The 17,632-nt window shown below is 39.2% G+C and overlaps 1 protein-coding gene across 1 annotated transcript in view; it reads right to left on the bottom strand.

The window, feature by feature from the left end:
* EAF1 (ELL associated factor 1) overlaps nucleotides 1–17,632 on the bottom strand; it is a 22,211-nt gene continuing 4,579 nt past the window's right edge. The window contains exons 3-6 of the mRNA XM_003207216.5: nucleotides 16,050–16,186; nucleotides 13,050–13,216; nucleotides 5,005–5,235; nucleotides 1–3,361 (exon numbers count right to left, since the gene is read on the bottom strand). Of these exons, the coding sequence (XP_003207264.1) occupies nucleotides 3,315–3,361; nucleotides 5,005–5,235; nucleotides 13,050–13,216; nucleotides 16,050–16,186 (582 nt within the window). The 3' untranslated portion in view covers nucleotides 1–3,314. The remainder of the gene's footprint in view (nucleotides 3,362–5,004; nucleotides 5,236–13,049; nucleotides 13,217–16,049; nucleotides 16,187–17,632) is intronic.

Genomic DNA, 17,632 nt, shown 5'->3' on the forward strand with positions numbered 1-17,632 from the left:
GATTGTTGAACTTCATTTTTATTCACGTAAATAGACTTTGAAGGTGGAAAGAAGACTATAAAGCTTTGCCCAGCAAACTAATTTTATACATAACCACAAGCAGGCATATGGCTAGTCTGTAAAAATGCAAATTGTGAAAACCAGTCTAGGCAAAATGCCTCAAAATTGGAGCATCACCCCTTTGAGTTATTCTGAGCAACACTCAAGAATACTATGATTCCTCTATTAGTTCTTCTCAACAAGCCAATCTTTTATATTTACATTAAAGAAATGAAAAAGTAACAGACTGTATGGATTCAATGAGATTGTCATAAATTACAGTATAAATCATTATTGACTATCAGTACTAAAGCAATTCTAGTTAAGGGAAAAGTCATGAGCAGGCCCTGTTTGCTGGTGAAGTCTTAAGGCAAGTCAAAGCACTGCACTGGAGGAAGACACTGAACAGAAGAAATCATCAGAGACTAATGCTGACCTCACCAAAGCCAGTGGGCAGCTCTCCCATGAACGTGAAGAAGTATTTATTTCGATTCAATTCATTCTGGTAATTGCATTCCATATGCATTGTTTATTCACATTGAAACTAATTGTCATATAAAAGTGTTTACGAGTGAAAAATTAGCCTAAGGTGCTAAGACCTGCTAGTGCTAAGATAGAACCGTCTGGAACACTTTGCTCCATTAAGAGGTTTCATCAAAACGTATTTTAGCCCATTTATTTCTCGAACATGCTAAATATATCCCCAGTCAACCAACTAAAAGAATTCTAAATAATTGCTTTTCTGCAAGTTACTTCAATTCCCATTTCCATCTGAATAGAACTTGCTGCAAATCGCCAACAACAGATAGGTAACATTTAGGGTTCCTCAGCATACAAGACATCAAACTTTGGGAGCCCCAATCAAAACATCAGGCTGGCAAGATTTAACACAGACATTCATTAAAGGACACATAACGAGGGGGCAGCTGGCTTTTCTGCCCACCAGTATTTCCACCTCCATCAGACACACCACATGGGTGTGGGCAGGGTAGATTCCAGAAAGTTTCTGAGGGAGGAGATGCCTGGAGCCACTTGTGATAGCGGGAGGGAGGGGACAGGCAGGTCCCACACATGTAGGGACTGGCTTACAGCCATGACCAAGCTGTGGGCCGCCACGTTTCTCACCAGCCCCAATGGGCAGCCGTTTGTCACAGACTGGGTGTGCGACACACGGCTGAAATGCTCACAAGCTGCAATCCTGACACAACACACCTCCAGGGGACACAAAGGGTGGCTGAGATATAACAGTCATCGGCATCTGTGTGGAAATATGCAACCACAGGTTGGAGGGGAGGAAATGGGAGGTAACGGTAAACCATGACCTTGAGTACAAACACAAAGCAAGGCAGAAACTGACTGTGCGAATGAAGCTTTCCTGCTTGCTGATTTAAACCACAGTTGAAGTGGTGATTTAAATCAGTGTAGCCCACTGTTGTCTTATCCTCTTAAGGTCCATGTATTTTATTCATACATAATTAGTAAACTTCCTATGACGTGTCCTGGATTTTAGAGTGTATGTGCAGCCAATGAATGAGGCAATGAAAATGTCTCACTGCTGCTTTTCTTTTAAGCACAAGTAATAGTACTGTGAGTACATTTACTCACAGAAGAATAGGAAAAAAAAATACCCCACCAAACAAATCACATCAGCTGTGGCTTTACATCAAGTATATTTCATAATTGCATGTTAAAATATGTACCTACATCATAAAACACTTTAAAAAAACAATTATTTTTAAACGTTATGTACAATAATGCAAAAATATGCCTAAATATGTATCGAATGCAAAAAAATAAACCATTTAATAAAATCTCCCTTCCATTGACACCCTGCTCTTCGATACCTTAAAAAAAAAGGAAAGAGCTTGGTAAATAAACAGGAGTTACAACACAAACTATCAGACAAAAGCAGTGCAAAGCAGACATTAAAGAATGGAGAGACATCCAATCCAGTTTAAGTTCCAACTGGATTACACCACAACTGCAGTGTCACTCAGCCTACATCACATGAATTTGGGGTTTAAAAAATTAGCCTTGTGCTCAAGATTAAGAGGCTGCCCTGGAATTCATTTCCATCAGAGCAAAAAGTTAATGATAATCTAGCTGAGCACCCTTTAAGCCCCCTTAAACAGGGGTGAATTTCATGGTAAGCAAACATTTCTTGCTCTGTGTAATTCTGCCAGGCACGAGATTACATACAACAAATAGTATGGACTAAAGTCTACCTGGAAGCTGTGGTGGGAGAGAGACTCGTGCTGTTTCACAGTTGCTTCGTCATCTCCTCTTTCTGCATCTTTTAGGAAACTGCAAACAAGGCTCTGGGTCTTACCATTTCAGCAAGTTCATTATCTCCTATTTGTGACACTGCAATTTCATTGGCAATCATGCTCCTATGTATTTCTAGGACTAAATGTCTGAATTAAATTAGGTGCTTCAGTTGCATGAGAAAATGCTGATCAGGTTCTTACTTGGATATGCTCAGGTGACTGACGTATATCCTATATCTTGCTAGAGTAGCTGCCCTCAGAGCACAGCTGACCTGTATGTGAAATATAGCTCTTGTTTGTAAAAGCAATCTAAGAGGTTACAGTATTGCCCCCCATATAAGAGGTGGCAGGAAGCTCCATTTAAAGACCTGCTTATAAGGCACTGGTGCAGCAAGGTTTGTGACAAACATGGTTTTATGATTTATCCTTTCCAACTATTGAAAAGTATGTCCATTAAATCAATCATAAATAGCAATAAAAACACATTAGAAAAGTCCCAAATCAAATAAATCAACTTAGTGTTGACGCTTAATTTATAACAGTCCCAATTCAGTGCACGCTCTAGGTTCTGCATGGTTGGTTTTTTTTAAACTCATTGTTGGCACACACTCACCCTATATTACAAAAGCCCCCCAGTAAGACACAATGGGCTGAATATCTTCCACTATGGACTGAATATCTCCTACAAATAAGAAATTTTCAGATGACATGATGAAGTTACATGTTAAGCTTACAAATAATGAACAGATAAGAACATAGGGGTGTATACTGGCTTCCCCACTGTACACTCCTATGTAAAGCTTTTAAAGAATAAGAATATACACAAAATATACACTCAATTTGCAAAGTAAAACAGCCCTCAACATCTTTTTTACAGAGTTACACATTCCTTCTATTAAAATTCCGTGGAAGTATTCCTGTGCCAGATCCTCCTTGTAAGCAATATGATCACTTCAAGGTAATTTAGTTCTTCATGTATATGTAAGAAAAGCAGGAAAAGCTCAGCTTCTAGTCATCACTGTCACTCCCAGATTCACTCAACTGCAAGTCATTTCCTATGGGAAACAAAAACAACAAAATACAAGAAGTGGGTAGGCACATTTAATTGCAATCAAACCAAAGTACAGCCACATGTACACTACAAGATATAAATAAGCTCAAGAACTGAATGCAAACGTCATCTCTGTTTAAGGAAAATGTTCCACATGCCCAAGAGCATTAAGAACTGCACAGGGCTCATACACATCCTGATCCAGGTCCAACACAGCCACGTAATCTGCTCCCCAGTGGGAGGACAGCACACCCTTTGCTAGCAGCTGCAGAAGGCATTCCACGGCGTCCACCCACCAAGCTCCTGTATACAGCTCTGGGACCAGTCACTGAGGAACTCACTGGCTTTCTTGACCTTATTAAAATAGACTTCTTTGTTTTAAGGCAGATTGGGTAGCCAATGTAAGGTTTCCACATGTCAGTAAGCCAGAAATAATGTTTGAGCCATCGCAACTCAAAGCTACTGGCTGATATCAGCTGATATAAGACTGAAGGTTAAGGAAGGCCAAGGGCGGCCCTCCAAAGTGCAGAGATCCAACACAGGAAGGACTGGAAGTGGATCAAACGTACAGTCTTAGAGCCTGTCTTGCGGAGCACTTGTAATCTGGGAAGGTGGATAGGGTAAAAGCGTGCAATAATCACGCTTGAGTTCTGGTTACTGAACCCAGCCCTTTAGGTGCTCTTCCAAGATGATGTCCCAAACACAAGTTCTCTGCACAGCAGCCTCGCAACAGCTACACCCTGGATTTCTTCATCTCTTTCCTTCTTTTGGGGAAATTTGAGTTACGGTCACCAGTGACTTGAACACTCAGTATTAATCAGGGCAGAAATCACTGCATGAAAAAAAGGAGCTACCTCAATAGCTACCAGATCCTACATAGGTCAGAGACTTCTGGAATAACCTATGCAGTATTGCAGCCTTGGCCCAAAAGAAGCAGGGAAGAGGCAGCTCACCACCAGAAACAGGGACATGGAAGGAGCCCTGCTGACTTTGCTGAACTTTGGATTTCACCCAAGTGTTACCTCAGGCATTCACTATTGTCAGGAACACTGTCTGGCTTTGCCAGTTTACCAGCAAGCCATTTCAGTATCATCTGTATAATACCTGAACTTGTCCTGAAGCTGGAAACCCTACATTTATCTGCATTTGAACTTTACCAGTTCCCTTTTTGTGGATTGCAAGAGATGTACTCAAACATGCCTCAGGAGAAATTTAAAATAAATTATGATAAATAAGTTATGGTTTCTTATAAATGTAGTATTTTAACTCCACTGAACCTGATCCAGCACAAAGCCTAATCTGTGTTTTCACATTAAAATAATTCTTACCCTCCAGTACACCATATCCACCTGCACTAATGTTCTGCTGTCCACTCTTTCTTCTTGGAGGCCTCAATCGAGACTCAACAGGTCAACAGGGGTCACCATGCCAATGCCCACAGGTTTTAGACCAGTCTGAAGCAATCTCCACAGCTTCAGATATGTCTCAGCCTTCTCTTAAAGAAAGAACACCTGTCCACATACTTCAGTCAATGCCCCTCCCTGGGATTACTGCTGGACAAAGCGTACTTCATGGAGGTAGCGTAACACACTAGATAAGTGGTCTCAAGCAGTTTCCCAGAGTAATAAGACAGAAGCCTTTACTTACGGAGCGTGCTCATGAGCTGATTGCTTCCTTGTGGCCTGCTGGTGCCGTTAGCAACAGCATTCCTATTGTTATATTGCTGGTGAGGTGGCTGGGAGGGGGAAACATGTGCTAGCTCTTCCCCCTCACTGCTGGAGCTTTCATCTTCGCTTCCAGATGAGCTTTCTGAGTCTGATGAGCTGCTTCCACTGCTGCTACTCATCTGCTCAATAATTTCAACCTCTGCTCTCAGCTCTGAAATAAAAGGACATTGATCTGGTTGGAACTATGAATAAGGCCTCATGGAATTTGGGAAAAGAATATGAAAATGCAATAGTTTTGTCAAGTACAATTTATAACATCAGAATAGCTCATATGAAAAAGAGAGAGTCAGGAAAGAAAAAACAAATTGTCCCAACATTTTTTCAACCCAGTTGTTGCAGCTGAATTAGAAGAACAGCAAAGTTTAGTGCCACAAAACCTTCATCTCTGTTATTATTACTTATAAACTTTACACTTACAAAAGCACTTCCTGCTTCATTATTTTCCCTCAAATTTTTACGCTTTAAATACAAACTAAACACATTTTCTCACTGAGCATTACAGGCCAAAAGTAAGCCCTTTTTTTTTTTTTTTTTAAAGCATTTAATTAAACATGCAGGATTCTAAATTCTGGTAGAAGTCAATGACATTTAGGCTTCTGGTAAATGCAAAGAGAGAGAGAAAGCATAGGCATATGACCACAACAGAAGCTGCCTTAACTTAAGAGTGTATGAAACTGCTTCAGCACAAAGTCACACAGCTCATTTTAAAGAAACTCATGAAACAGATAAATGACATCAGGTAACTTAGCAGTGGGACAGGCAAGAACAGATGAGAACCTTCACACACTGGAGAGTGGTGACAATGGTGCCATAGAACTAACGAGTAGCCATGGAAAATGGACTGCTCTGAAACTGGGAAGTTATTCAAGTCAGTCACACCTCACTTTATGGTTACCAGCATAAAATAGTGGAACCGTGACAGCCTCATCAGCAAAAGTTGGTGCTGGCTGAACAGCCAGTTACTAAGCAGACACTGAGGTAAGTCACAAACCATTCCACATTGTTAAATTTGTTGTAATTACAAACCCTGTTAGAGGAATTTTTTTTTTTGTACCTATGCACAAAGCTGAGTATCTAACTACTCACTTCATGTAGGAAGGTTTCCAGGAAGGAACAGTATTCACACGCAAAGTATAAGATACCATCAAAATTTAGGTTCTCATTGTGCTAGCAGTTCTACACCCACAAGGTAAGAACTCCAGGGCTAAAGAAAAAAGGATGAAAGAAGAGACAACACAAATACAGTTGTGCCTACCCAACAAATGGAGAACTGGCACTAGGAGTAATTTACCTTAGATCAGTCTTGAGAGTTACTCAGACTGAGATGAAGCACAGCTCCTGAGCTAGGGACATCCTTCCTGATATGGCATACCCAGAGCATACAAAGCGAGTCCCTTCTCGTGTAAAAATGGCATGGTTTTAATTCTTACTGTCTTCAGACCATGCGCGAGTAAATGTCAGCAACTGGAACTCCTCTGTTTTTTAATGAGATCAGTTTTCCTTGGGCTGCTTAACACTTCAGTGGAACAGCTAAGTTTTCAGCCTCGACATAATTTGCTGGCAGGAGTTCCCCTAGCTCAGCAGGTATTGGTTTCAGAAATTAACTTTTCCGTTGACCGTTCTGAAGCTGCTACTTTTCAATTTCAAAGTTCAGAGCTCAATTTCAAGTGCTATAGCTATATTGAATTAGAGACAAGGAAGGCATATTGAAAGAGAACAACTGTATTACTAACTCCAGCTGGGTATTTAGTGATAATGGGGTTGTTATTCAAATCTTCTTCCTGAAGCTAGATTCCCAACTAGATCAACTGTGGGTTTTGTGCTTTATTAGTATGCCAGGCAAAATTTACCTTTTCATCATTAAGACATAGCATGAGAGACCATTGGAAGAGGGTGGAAAAATATGCAATTAGGCCAACAGAAGCTATTATTTTGTACTGTAATGACTTTCCCTCTCCGTCCTTCCCAACAGTCTTACAAGCTTTACAAATCCATTTCATGGCTGAAGTCTGCTACATGTAAAAATTAGTGCTGTTAAGTTACTGTTCTTACCTACCCTTATTTAATATTTAAAATGATAAATGTTCTCTGTGTTCAAGGCTAAAAAAGTTATAGGGGAGAAATAAATAGGAATAAAAGCACTTTCCTTTTAAATATTTTTTTCCTAGCTTCACAATATGAAATTTCCACATACTTTTAATAGGGATAAGAATTGTTAGCTGTAAGTTACAGTGTTGCTAATACATTGCTAGAATATTCTGGATTGTAGCAAGCACAATCACATACAGACGGCAGTCCACAAAGCAAGAAGATTGAATAAATAGATCTGTAGAAGGATGAGTGAGAATTACACATACACTTACTGAGGTAGAGTCTATGGTCAAAAAGGAGTGTCTTGGTATGTAAAAGTGGAAAGAACATGCCAATCCAGAAAGCAACTTACAAAATAGTGGGAAAATAAGAATCAGAAAAAGATGGTGAAGCAATCCAAGAGACATGGGTGTTGAAAGGGAAAGGATGCAATAGGAAGTCACTCCAGAGACTAAAGAAGGAAAACAAAAGGTCTTAAAAAGAAGTTTGAACTCAGTATGGTAGGTGAGGAGAGAAACGAAGGAGGGAAGTGATGCAAGCTGATGGTTGGGAAAATAAGATTAACCTAGCTAACACACAGATGAGTAGCAGTAGTGAGGGGTTTCTGCTGGAAAGGAAAGCACGCAGATAAATCGTAACACCACCAACACCATGAAGGGCAAGGACTGCAAAGGTATGTGTGTTATCAGTGACAGTGGTTAGGGATGGAAACTCAGCTCAAAGCCATTTTCTAATCAACATTTGCCTCAGAGAGGCTGTTCTACTTCCTTCCGGGTGCCTTGTCTCTTAGCTCCTTGAGTCTAGAATTCTAAATGTCTTTTCTCTGGGAAGAGGAGAAAAAAATAATTGTTTACACTAATGTGGCTGAGCCAATGATGACTCCAAAACCTTGCAGGAAAAAAATGGCCTGCTTTAAAAATGTCAGATTTTGCATTTTTCAATTTGCCTGTCATGCTTAGTGCAATTACAGGCATGGAAGCCTCAGCTAAATGCTTCCTTGCAGTGCCTCCAATTAAAATAGCTATGCATGTATATACCTGTACCTATACACTAAGCTGAACAATGAAAAAAAATCAGACCTTTCCTAGACCACTTTTTGCTCCTCAAGATCAACCTCCTCATATTGATGAGCCTTTAAGGCTTAAAAGACGACAAGAGTCAGGATGTGCAGCAGCTAGCTTTAAGAAAGCTTTTCACGCAGTGCATTTTTGAACATTTGCCTTAATTGAGTCTACATCATCTGAAAAGGCAGAGATTGAGCCAGGGGAATCTTTTGCATCTCTAATATTACAGCTGTAGGTTTACTTTCAGGAAAAGAAAATGGCTTACTGTTTTATACTGACAGTCCATGCAGTTTTTAAAATAAAAAAATAATAATAATTCAACAGCCTTTCTCAGCAGGGCTCTTTTCTGTGTGTATTTTATACCAAATGCCCTAATCTCTTAGTGTAATCTCTACAATTACTCTCAAAGTAATTGTGGCTAAGGGTTCTTGCCTCTTCATTCAAAACCAATAGGCCACCAATAGGCAGGATTTTTAACTAAAGCCCTAACCTTGGGCTGCAAGAATACCACAGGCTTTTGGAAATAATGTCATTCAGCACTAGGGAGAATAAGGCTGTATGTTCATAGCAGAATACTCACTGTTAATAATGGTATGCAAGCTGGAGAGAAATCAACTCGATTTTGGCATTTTGAATATGCAGAGATGGCAGCTAGAAGAGGCAGTACTTCACAATGAAGTGCAACAATTTTGGTGGAGAAGTCCTTGAGAGACAAATACTGTTCTGTGGCATAATACTTACAAGACTACAGCTGCCTTTTAAATAAATAATACCTGCTCAGATTTTTAAGCACTGAATCTATAGTTTCCAAACCAGATATACGTTTATGTGCTTTTTTTAGTTAATGCGTGCTTTAATTATGTCAATATTATTAAAAACATTCCTATCATGGTCAAATACGTCTCATGAATGCCAGTAATTTCATGTGCATAAGTGGTTATCATGTTGCACCTCTGCAAATGTTCACTGCTTAATGATTTTTGATCATAAGTAGCCACATATTCAAAAGAATAAGCTCTTACCCTCTCTGTTCCTCCTTTCATGCAGGAGGACAAGATAAAAGCTTGTACAGCAAAAGACTCTTCTAGTGCAGGACCCTACAAGACAGCCTCTCAAAGGCCTCTCTGCCTGCATAAAGGACTGGTTTAACTCCCATGTGTTCTGCCTCTGTCCTCAAGCACTGCTATTTGGACAGCCGTAAAAAAAAGGATGGATGCAAGGACTGACTGACCTGGAAGTCCATTTCCCAGCTCATTTGTATGGGGAGCTGAGGGTAGTGGAGGCAAGCAAAAACCTACACTGAAGTTGGCTTAAAACTACTGTTAAACATCACAAGGGCTGTGTCTCACTACACCCTTGAATAGGGCATACTGGGAGCAGGGAGAGTCATAGTGCCACAGTGATGTTTTCAACAACCTCCTGTGAGGATTTTAAGTTCTGTGCTGTGTCCATTAAAGAAGAAACATAGAATTTCATCTTTATGGTTGTTGTTTCATACACCGGTGTGTATGGAGTTAATTCAACCACAGGAAAAGCCACTGCTTGAATGGAAAGAACACACTCTCTTCACAGCTTAAAAGTCTTTAACCATAAAGATACACATCAAAGGACTGGAGACTATCTTACAGCTTCTGCATTTAAGTTCTCTTAATTGTTTTCATTATACAATGGTGCCACTTTGCCCTACCTTTGCCAAGTATACTTTCTCATTACGTAGATGGTTTAGTAATGCTGATGCTCTAGATCAGGTGTGTCCAACCTGCAGGCTGCACACGGCCTGGGGCAGGCAGTAATGAGCCTCCATAAGATTGTAAAATTCTAATGTTATTATTTGATTTTTAGAGATACTTCTCATGAGTCGATTGCACGAGGCTCAAACACAAACTGAGCAGGCAACAGTGGAACACTGCAGAGGGCACAGCGCAGGGCTGGACTGCCTTTTGCAACACCACACACACAATTGAACTGAAACCTGCATGTATTGCACATGAGACGTGTTGTGCCCCTTGGCATAATGCAGTCATTGGCCATAACAATATTTCAACCCACCTCCACCTGTGTGTGCCTGTGAAGACGTGTGTTTTATTAAGCAGACATGTAAGTTTTCTTATTTTATTATTAAAGTTGGGCTTCTGTTATTTTGTAAAGTTATTTAATAAGTTAACATGTTCTCTTTGGAAGAAATACTCACAATACTCATGCAGTGTTGACAAGTTTTGTAATTTTCAACGTTTCAAAAAGTTCACAAAAAGTATGAAACGGTGATTTGTTTTTTTGTGTGTGTGGATTTGGCCGCTCATTTTAATGACTTAAACATGTGTCTTCAAGGTGAAAATCAGCTTATCTGTTCTACGTTTCAAAGCACAGTAGCATTCCAAATGAGACTTAAACAATGGGAGGCTCAAGTAATGGCAAATAATTTTATGCATTTTGATATATTGGCTAAATACAGTTCTGTGAACACTGAAAAATATGCAGCTGTGGTTTCTGTTTTGATAAAGGTTTGAAAATAGGTTTCAAGATTGCCAAAAAAATCACTGTTGTGTGTATGTGTGTATTTGTGTCTCCATTTTCAACCAACATAAATATATAACTTGTGAATTTTCAAAAGAAATATATAGAATTACAATCAGACGTTCAACTTGAAGACAAAATTTGATCATGTCTCTTTTCTAAACCTTTATAAGCTCTATCTGACCAGAGAGAAATACCCCTTGCTTCACAATTACATTTTGTTCACATCATCGCTTTTTGGCTGTGTGTACATTTGTGTGTGAACAAATATTTTCAAGGATGAAGCACGGGAAGAGTAAAATTAGATCAAAAATCTGTGATGGACACATGGAGAACTCACTGAGAATTGCATTCACTGTCATCAAACCAGACACTGAATGCATTAGTTTCACAAAACCAAGGTAGTTTTATAAAATCCACTAGTTTGTTTTTATTGCCCTTTTTAGCTTTAATACAAATATATAAAAATAAAAGAAGTTTTTCACTTATTTAATTTTAACTGTGTTATATGTGTATTTTATATGCAGTCCAAGAGAATTCCTCTTCACACAATGCGGCCCAGGCAAGCTGAAAGGTTGGATAGCCATGCTCTAGATAATGGTGGAAGTGATAATAAGTGCTGAAAGACTGAGAAATGCTTAGAAAAATAGAAAGAGCACATACTGGAAGCGGAAAGCAAACTGCCCAGGAATTTTCCCTCTTTCTTTTCAGCCTTTAAAGATTCTCTCTATGAAATACCAATTCAACACTCTATTTTTAGTACAAGTCAGGTGTTCTTTAGCTTGATTTTGGAAACCAAACTCAATAGATCATTTGTTTAGAGATACTTTCCAATAGAAGACAATCATGTGGCAAAAAAACCCCCGAAACTGTAACAGTTCTAAATTATGTGACATATTTTTAGACTGCTAGAAAATAGTATTTGCAGTACAGATGTCACAACAGACAAATATAATTATTCTGCTGTAAGAACGTGACCTTTACAAATTGCCACATATATGCAGAAGAGTGCCCCCATGTTAAGTATCTTATTATACATTATAAATAAAGACACTTAAAATTTACAACTGATTCAGTTTTTAAATTGATATACAACCTGATAGCTTTCTCCTTACCTATTACACGGGAAATAAAAATGGCAATGCAGCTAAGGGAACTGTAGCTAATAAACTCTCAGACTTCGATTCTGTCTGCTGACCAGCATCCAGGTATTGAAAATATTACTGCTGTGAAAGAGTGAAACCAGTCAGCACCTATACAGACACACAGACAGCTTAGCTGTAAAAGTGTCACTTAGTGATTATCAAGAACTGAAAAGACAAAAAAAAAGCCCCAATAATCAACATAGACTGGGAAATTAACATAGGCTAAGTCTAAAGGCAAAAGTAGCTATATGGGACAAGGGAAGAGATCTAGAAAGAAAACACTAGTAGAAAGAATAGCCTTAAAAGAATATAATTGTGTCTGGTGCCAGATAAGTAACCCAAGAGAATCAAATAAAAATCTAAATTTAAGATCTTCCTCATTCTGACAGTATTAACTGCAGCAAAATAACGCCAGCATGAAAGGAAGGACTTGGGCAAAGAAAGCGAGCCCTGCCCACAGTGAAACACTGAGACAATACATTGCCTAAGAAGGAGACACAGTTGAGGCAACGATCCCTTGAAGTGCTTCAAGGTACTAGAAGGGTAAGTACAGTACTATATGGCAGGTGTGATAAAAGCTACAGAGGAGCCATGGTATTGGAAGCAGTTGGCTTGTTCTCTCCCTCATCCTTATAGCACTACTTGACATGGCACAGACTCCAGTTCCTGTAATGAGGACACAGTCACTGAGCCTTTCCATCCCCCTGGTAAATGGTTCCGACCTTGCTCTACACAGGGATAACCCCAAGCTACTTGAGTGCCTCACTAGATCTTGGTTCAGCAGTTGTTGTCGCTGTTGTCTAAGACACCCATTCAGCCTATCTAGCATTCAGCTGCAGTAACTTCTATCTTCTGAATTCACACTTCTTTTGTTGTCTTTCCATATCAGAGAAATAGTTTGGAAGAAAGAAAGTTATTTACAAGGAGGAAGATCTCTCATACTAGAAAATAGTGCAGTATAAATATCTATACGTTGGCAGAAGAGAATAGATAATTCACCTTTAAGATGAGATATAAGACAACAAACCAATTGTAAAGAACCACCTTCTAATCCCTGAACATTCTAACACGTTTTTATACATCGTAAGTCATAGTTTTTATTAAAAAGAAGAAAAATAATCCAAACCCAGAAGTTACACACCCTTCTTTACCTCTCTTAATGTCATCCAGTTGAGGCTCAGGTGAAGGATTATCTTTCAAAGGAGAAGTTTTAGGTCCAGTTGTTGGCTTGGTTGGGGCTCTGAACTGTGGAGGAGGTTGAGATGCTCGGGCAGATTGTTGTTCCATTCGGGCTTGGATCTTACTGCTGCCCTCTGCTCTGAAACAACAACCAGAGACATTGAGCACTACTGTGCATCTGTGTTCAGCTTTTTCAATATCCTTGTGCTAATGCATGTGTGACTTCCTTTGAACAGCACTCTGTTGTTTCGTTAAGCTGAGCAGTGAGTGACAGGTTTCTGTACGTAACACATGGTTTTGGCAGCAAATATGCCTACTGCAACATCCTTAAAAAATGCATTTTCAAACCCAGATGTGTTTCAGCAGTGCCAAATTCACTAGCTGAAGAATAACAAAGGTTTTCATTTAGCAATCAATATTTGTAATTTTAGAAAAGCATTAGCAACCACACTAATTTAAATCAACTACATAATTAAAAAAAAAAAATCACTCATAACAAAATCCTGCTTAACATTACCATAGCAAAATAAATGTTCTTCTCACTTGCAATTCTACATTCTCAAACTGAACTCTCTCAGAGGTCAACCTGACTGGAGCAATCTGTTTTGCTGATGAATACAGCATGTAAGCATTTATTTCCCATTTTTCACTCATTTACTATTATCCCTTAAAAAAAATAAAACAAAAAAACAGTTTAATATGTTTAAATTACTGGGAAATTGTCTACAGGATAATGCCATGCTTAGCTGTTCAATCCCAATCAGGTGTTACTTCCTTTTCTGAATCAATGACGTTATTTGGACTGTAGAACAGTCAATATCCTTGGAAGAAAAAACATATCAGGTCCCTCTGTGACATTCTATAATGAGGTTAAAGTATGGAGTGTATTTATCACACAGCAACAAAGCCTTTGGGAATATGTCTCTATGTAGCATAGCATGGAAACAGTTTACGTGTACAATAAGAGCTCAGTTTTAGTTCAAGAGGGTCCCAGCTCCGTAATGTGACACTTTGTGCCTGTAAGCTCTTCCCACACAGAAACAAGTTAAACTAGCCCATATGGGACTTCCTGGGACTTCACCTAAACATCTTCTGGTATCTGACCCACTGCCTTTAGCACTAATTAAAGAATGTGTGTGCTACAGTGAATCACCAATGAAACCACAAAAACTAGGCACAGAGCCACCTCTTTCTCACTGAAATACAGCCTTTACATATGACAGCAATACATTTGACATAGACATTTATGAGAAATTTTTCCTCAGAGGGCAGTGAGGCCCCGGCACAGCTGTCCGAGAAGCTGTGGTGCCCCATCCCTGAAGGTTCTCAAGGTCAGGTTGGATGGGGCCCTGGGCAATCTGGTCTGATGGCTGGCAGTCCTGCCCACAGCAGGTGGGCTTTAAGGTCCCTTCCAACCCAAACCATTCTATGATTCAGTGATGCATTCTATGAGTCTGTGATTTAGAGTAGAAGTGGAGATGTGGGGACATGCTCTCTACCTCACGTGAAAGGTAAAAGCAAAAGACCATTTCCAGTATTAATTATGCTCTTAGAACTACAGAAGAACATACGTAGACAAAATGCAGTTTCTCCTCTAGGAATGTAATTACGATGTTCACACTAAAATCTCTGCTCCTACACTGTCCACAGGTTGTTAAAACCAAAGCAGCAATGGAAAAAAAAAAAAAAAAGAAAAAGCCACTTCTGAGATGGACTACTGAAGGACTTAAAAAAAAGAAAAAAAAAATCACCATTCCTCAAAACATACGTTCCCGATTTTTTTTTTCCTGCCTGCCTCTGCTTAAGAAAAGCTGAAATGTTTAAACCTTGACAGAGCCAAAACTCAGTCTATCCTAGACAGCATACTGAACACAAGCCCTCCTGGTACTCCTTTGGCTCCTTTCTGCCTTAAGCTTCATCTGGAATTATCAGCAGAATTTAAATTGCTGGGAATCTAAATCTCATCTGTAAGCACTCCTATCCAGTGGACAAGATGTCTTGCCTTTGAGTGACACTTGGATGAGTTACCATTACTGACACAGAGGAGCATTACAATCCATTTACTTTTAACACAAGGTGGTTTTTGGCAAACTTCCATCCAATTCCTAATAGGCTGCAACCCACGTTCCTATTACTTGTAGCAGCTAAGAGCCCTACAGTGCAGTAAAGTGGTTTTCTTTCTTTAAAAAAAAGGCAACATACTTGTAGAATTGTTTAAGATCTGCTTCTTCAGGAAACGGCTTTTAGATCTTAATATCCTGTGTTCCATTGGCTCTGAAAGAACAGAATCCAAAGGTTTCAGGCACTTCAGAACAGCAAGACTACTAAAAACGTTCCAGCTGTTCACTTTGTAGCATTTGCACAGCAAGTCTGAATATTGGGTCAGAGAGATTTCTGGCCTTGGCAATTCCAGGCAAAACCTCATAACCATTACTTCTTCAGTTTTCTTTTTTTTTTTTTCTTCTCTTTCAAGTTGAAGCTTTGGACTTTTGCTCCGCTCAGTGTGCCACTGATCCAATACAATGATAAGCATTTCTTGTTCCTTAATCGTATGTTATTAAAGTATCATGACTCCCACAGAAGCTGTAGGGAACAAGCCCATAAAGCCCAACAATCCTTTTGACAGCCTAGTATTTTCATCATCTGTTTCAACTAACCAGAGATTCCTGAAACACATTCCATCTTTCAGCCAGCTTCCAAAACTTCAAATCATCAGAGATGCTTCACTGCAAACTATAATTATATCCTTTCAGCGGTGGAAAATTTACGAATCCTTTACTCTTGGATTTATGCTCCCAACAGTTACTTGTGTTTTTAGGCAAGATAATTGGCTGTGTAAAGCTGATAAGGTTTAGTAAGCAAACATTACTCCAAAATAAAAGATAATCGAGTTCAGGTTTGAAAGACACCATCTGAGCAGGAAACTTCAGCAAGAATTCATCCTATTAACTCAGCCCAGTCACCAGCTTTACCTTGTTTTCTTAACTTGAATGTTGCAACTGAGTTTTTCCAGAAGATACTCCCCAGTGTCATGATTGATAATAAGCACACAGTCCTTCTGATATGGCCTTTTATTTCCTTTAAAAACAGTCATTGGAGGAGTTGAACCCTGGTATCAAAGAAAGAGCACATTTTTGTTTAGTTACATTCCCCTATCTAAAAGTTTATAAACACTAAGGCAAATGAATGTATTTCTTCTGACTAGGGGGCTAAGCAGATAATAGTTAGTTCCTATTGAAAATACCCGTTCTTGAAAAGGGAAAAATACAGTTACTGCAGTAGAACCAGCTTCCTCATAGCAACATTATGCCTTTCATCATTCTATGTGCCCAAACAGTGATGAAACACCTTCTCCATAGTTGCCATTATTTACATTTGTTTGCTTTCCTGCCATTAATGTGCATCACAATAGGACATTACAAGACATACAGAAATAAGTTCTCAGCTGCGAGTCCTCAGATTTCTGTGTAATGTACACCTAGCTATTCAACACAAGAGAAATGTTACAAATGTTTATTCATATACATCTTTGCACATTAATGGCAGGAAAGCAAATAAAATCAGGAATAAATTTTATTCCAAATAGCAAAGCAAATCAATCAAATGTTATCAATTCAGAATGAAATTCCTGTTCCCAACATTGCTAATAAATAGAACATGCTTCCATCTAAAATGGCTTCAGAACAGTGAGGGTGAAAAATGAGAATTTCCAACAAAGGTACTGTAAGATGTACAGGTACGATTCAAAAAACATCAAAGTCTCATGACAGTCTCATCTTCAAAGGCATTTTACATTTTTATCACTCCTACATTTAAGCGAGGAAAATAATATTTAAGGGAATAAAAAGCAAGTTGGAAGTCAAAGCCTGTTCCCTGTTGATAAATAAATCAGGAAACAAAGAACAAATTTAACAACAGCTGATCAAAGTTTGCTGGCCACCACTCTACGAACCAGGGACCTCTAAGCTCACAAAAGACTCTGATTTGGGTTGAAAAATGAGCAGAGATGGAAGCCCTACCTAAGTAATCCCTAACATGGGGTTTCCAGATCCTGCTGATTACAGCACAGAAGATGATAGATGAAACAGGTAAAATAACCAGAGCTGTTTGCTAAACTCTCATGCTTGAGAACAGAGATTCTTCATTTCTCCAACCACGACTGTTTATCAAACATGAAAGCTGCTAAATCCACAAGTAGAAATAGTGTTTCAAGTTACCCAAGCAGTCAAGGGATACAAAACCAACTCCACTGAACAAATCAACAAACAGAGATATCCTCAGGGATCAGGCAATTTCGAAAAACAAGCTAGAATCTGCATCCAGCTGGCACGCATCTCAGAAGCAAAGCAGTAACCAAGAAATTCTATAAAGTTTGTAAGAGTGAAATGACCTCAATTTTTTACTCCTCCTCATTATATTCCATGTTTCTAAGGAGCATAAGCAATGCTTCTGGGGAACAACAGACACACAGTGGCTGCAGTTAGGTCCCGTCCCTCTGGAGCACACAGTGAGCTGAAAGCCTCACACACATGGGAATACAATCAAATCAAACTCA

Source organism: Meleagris gallopavo, chromosome 6 (genome assembly GCF_905368555.1).
Source record: "Meleagris gallopavo chromosome 6, MGAL_WU_HG_1.1, whole genome shotgun sequence".
NCBI lineage: Eukaryota > Metazoa > Chordata > Aves > Galliformes > Phasianidae > Meleagris > Meleagris gallopavo.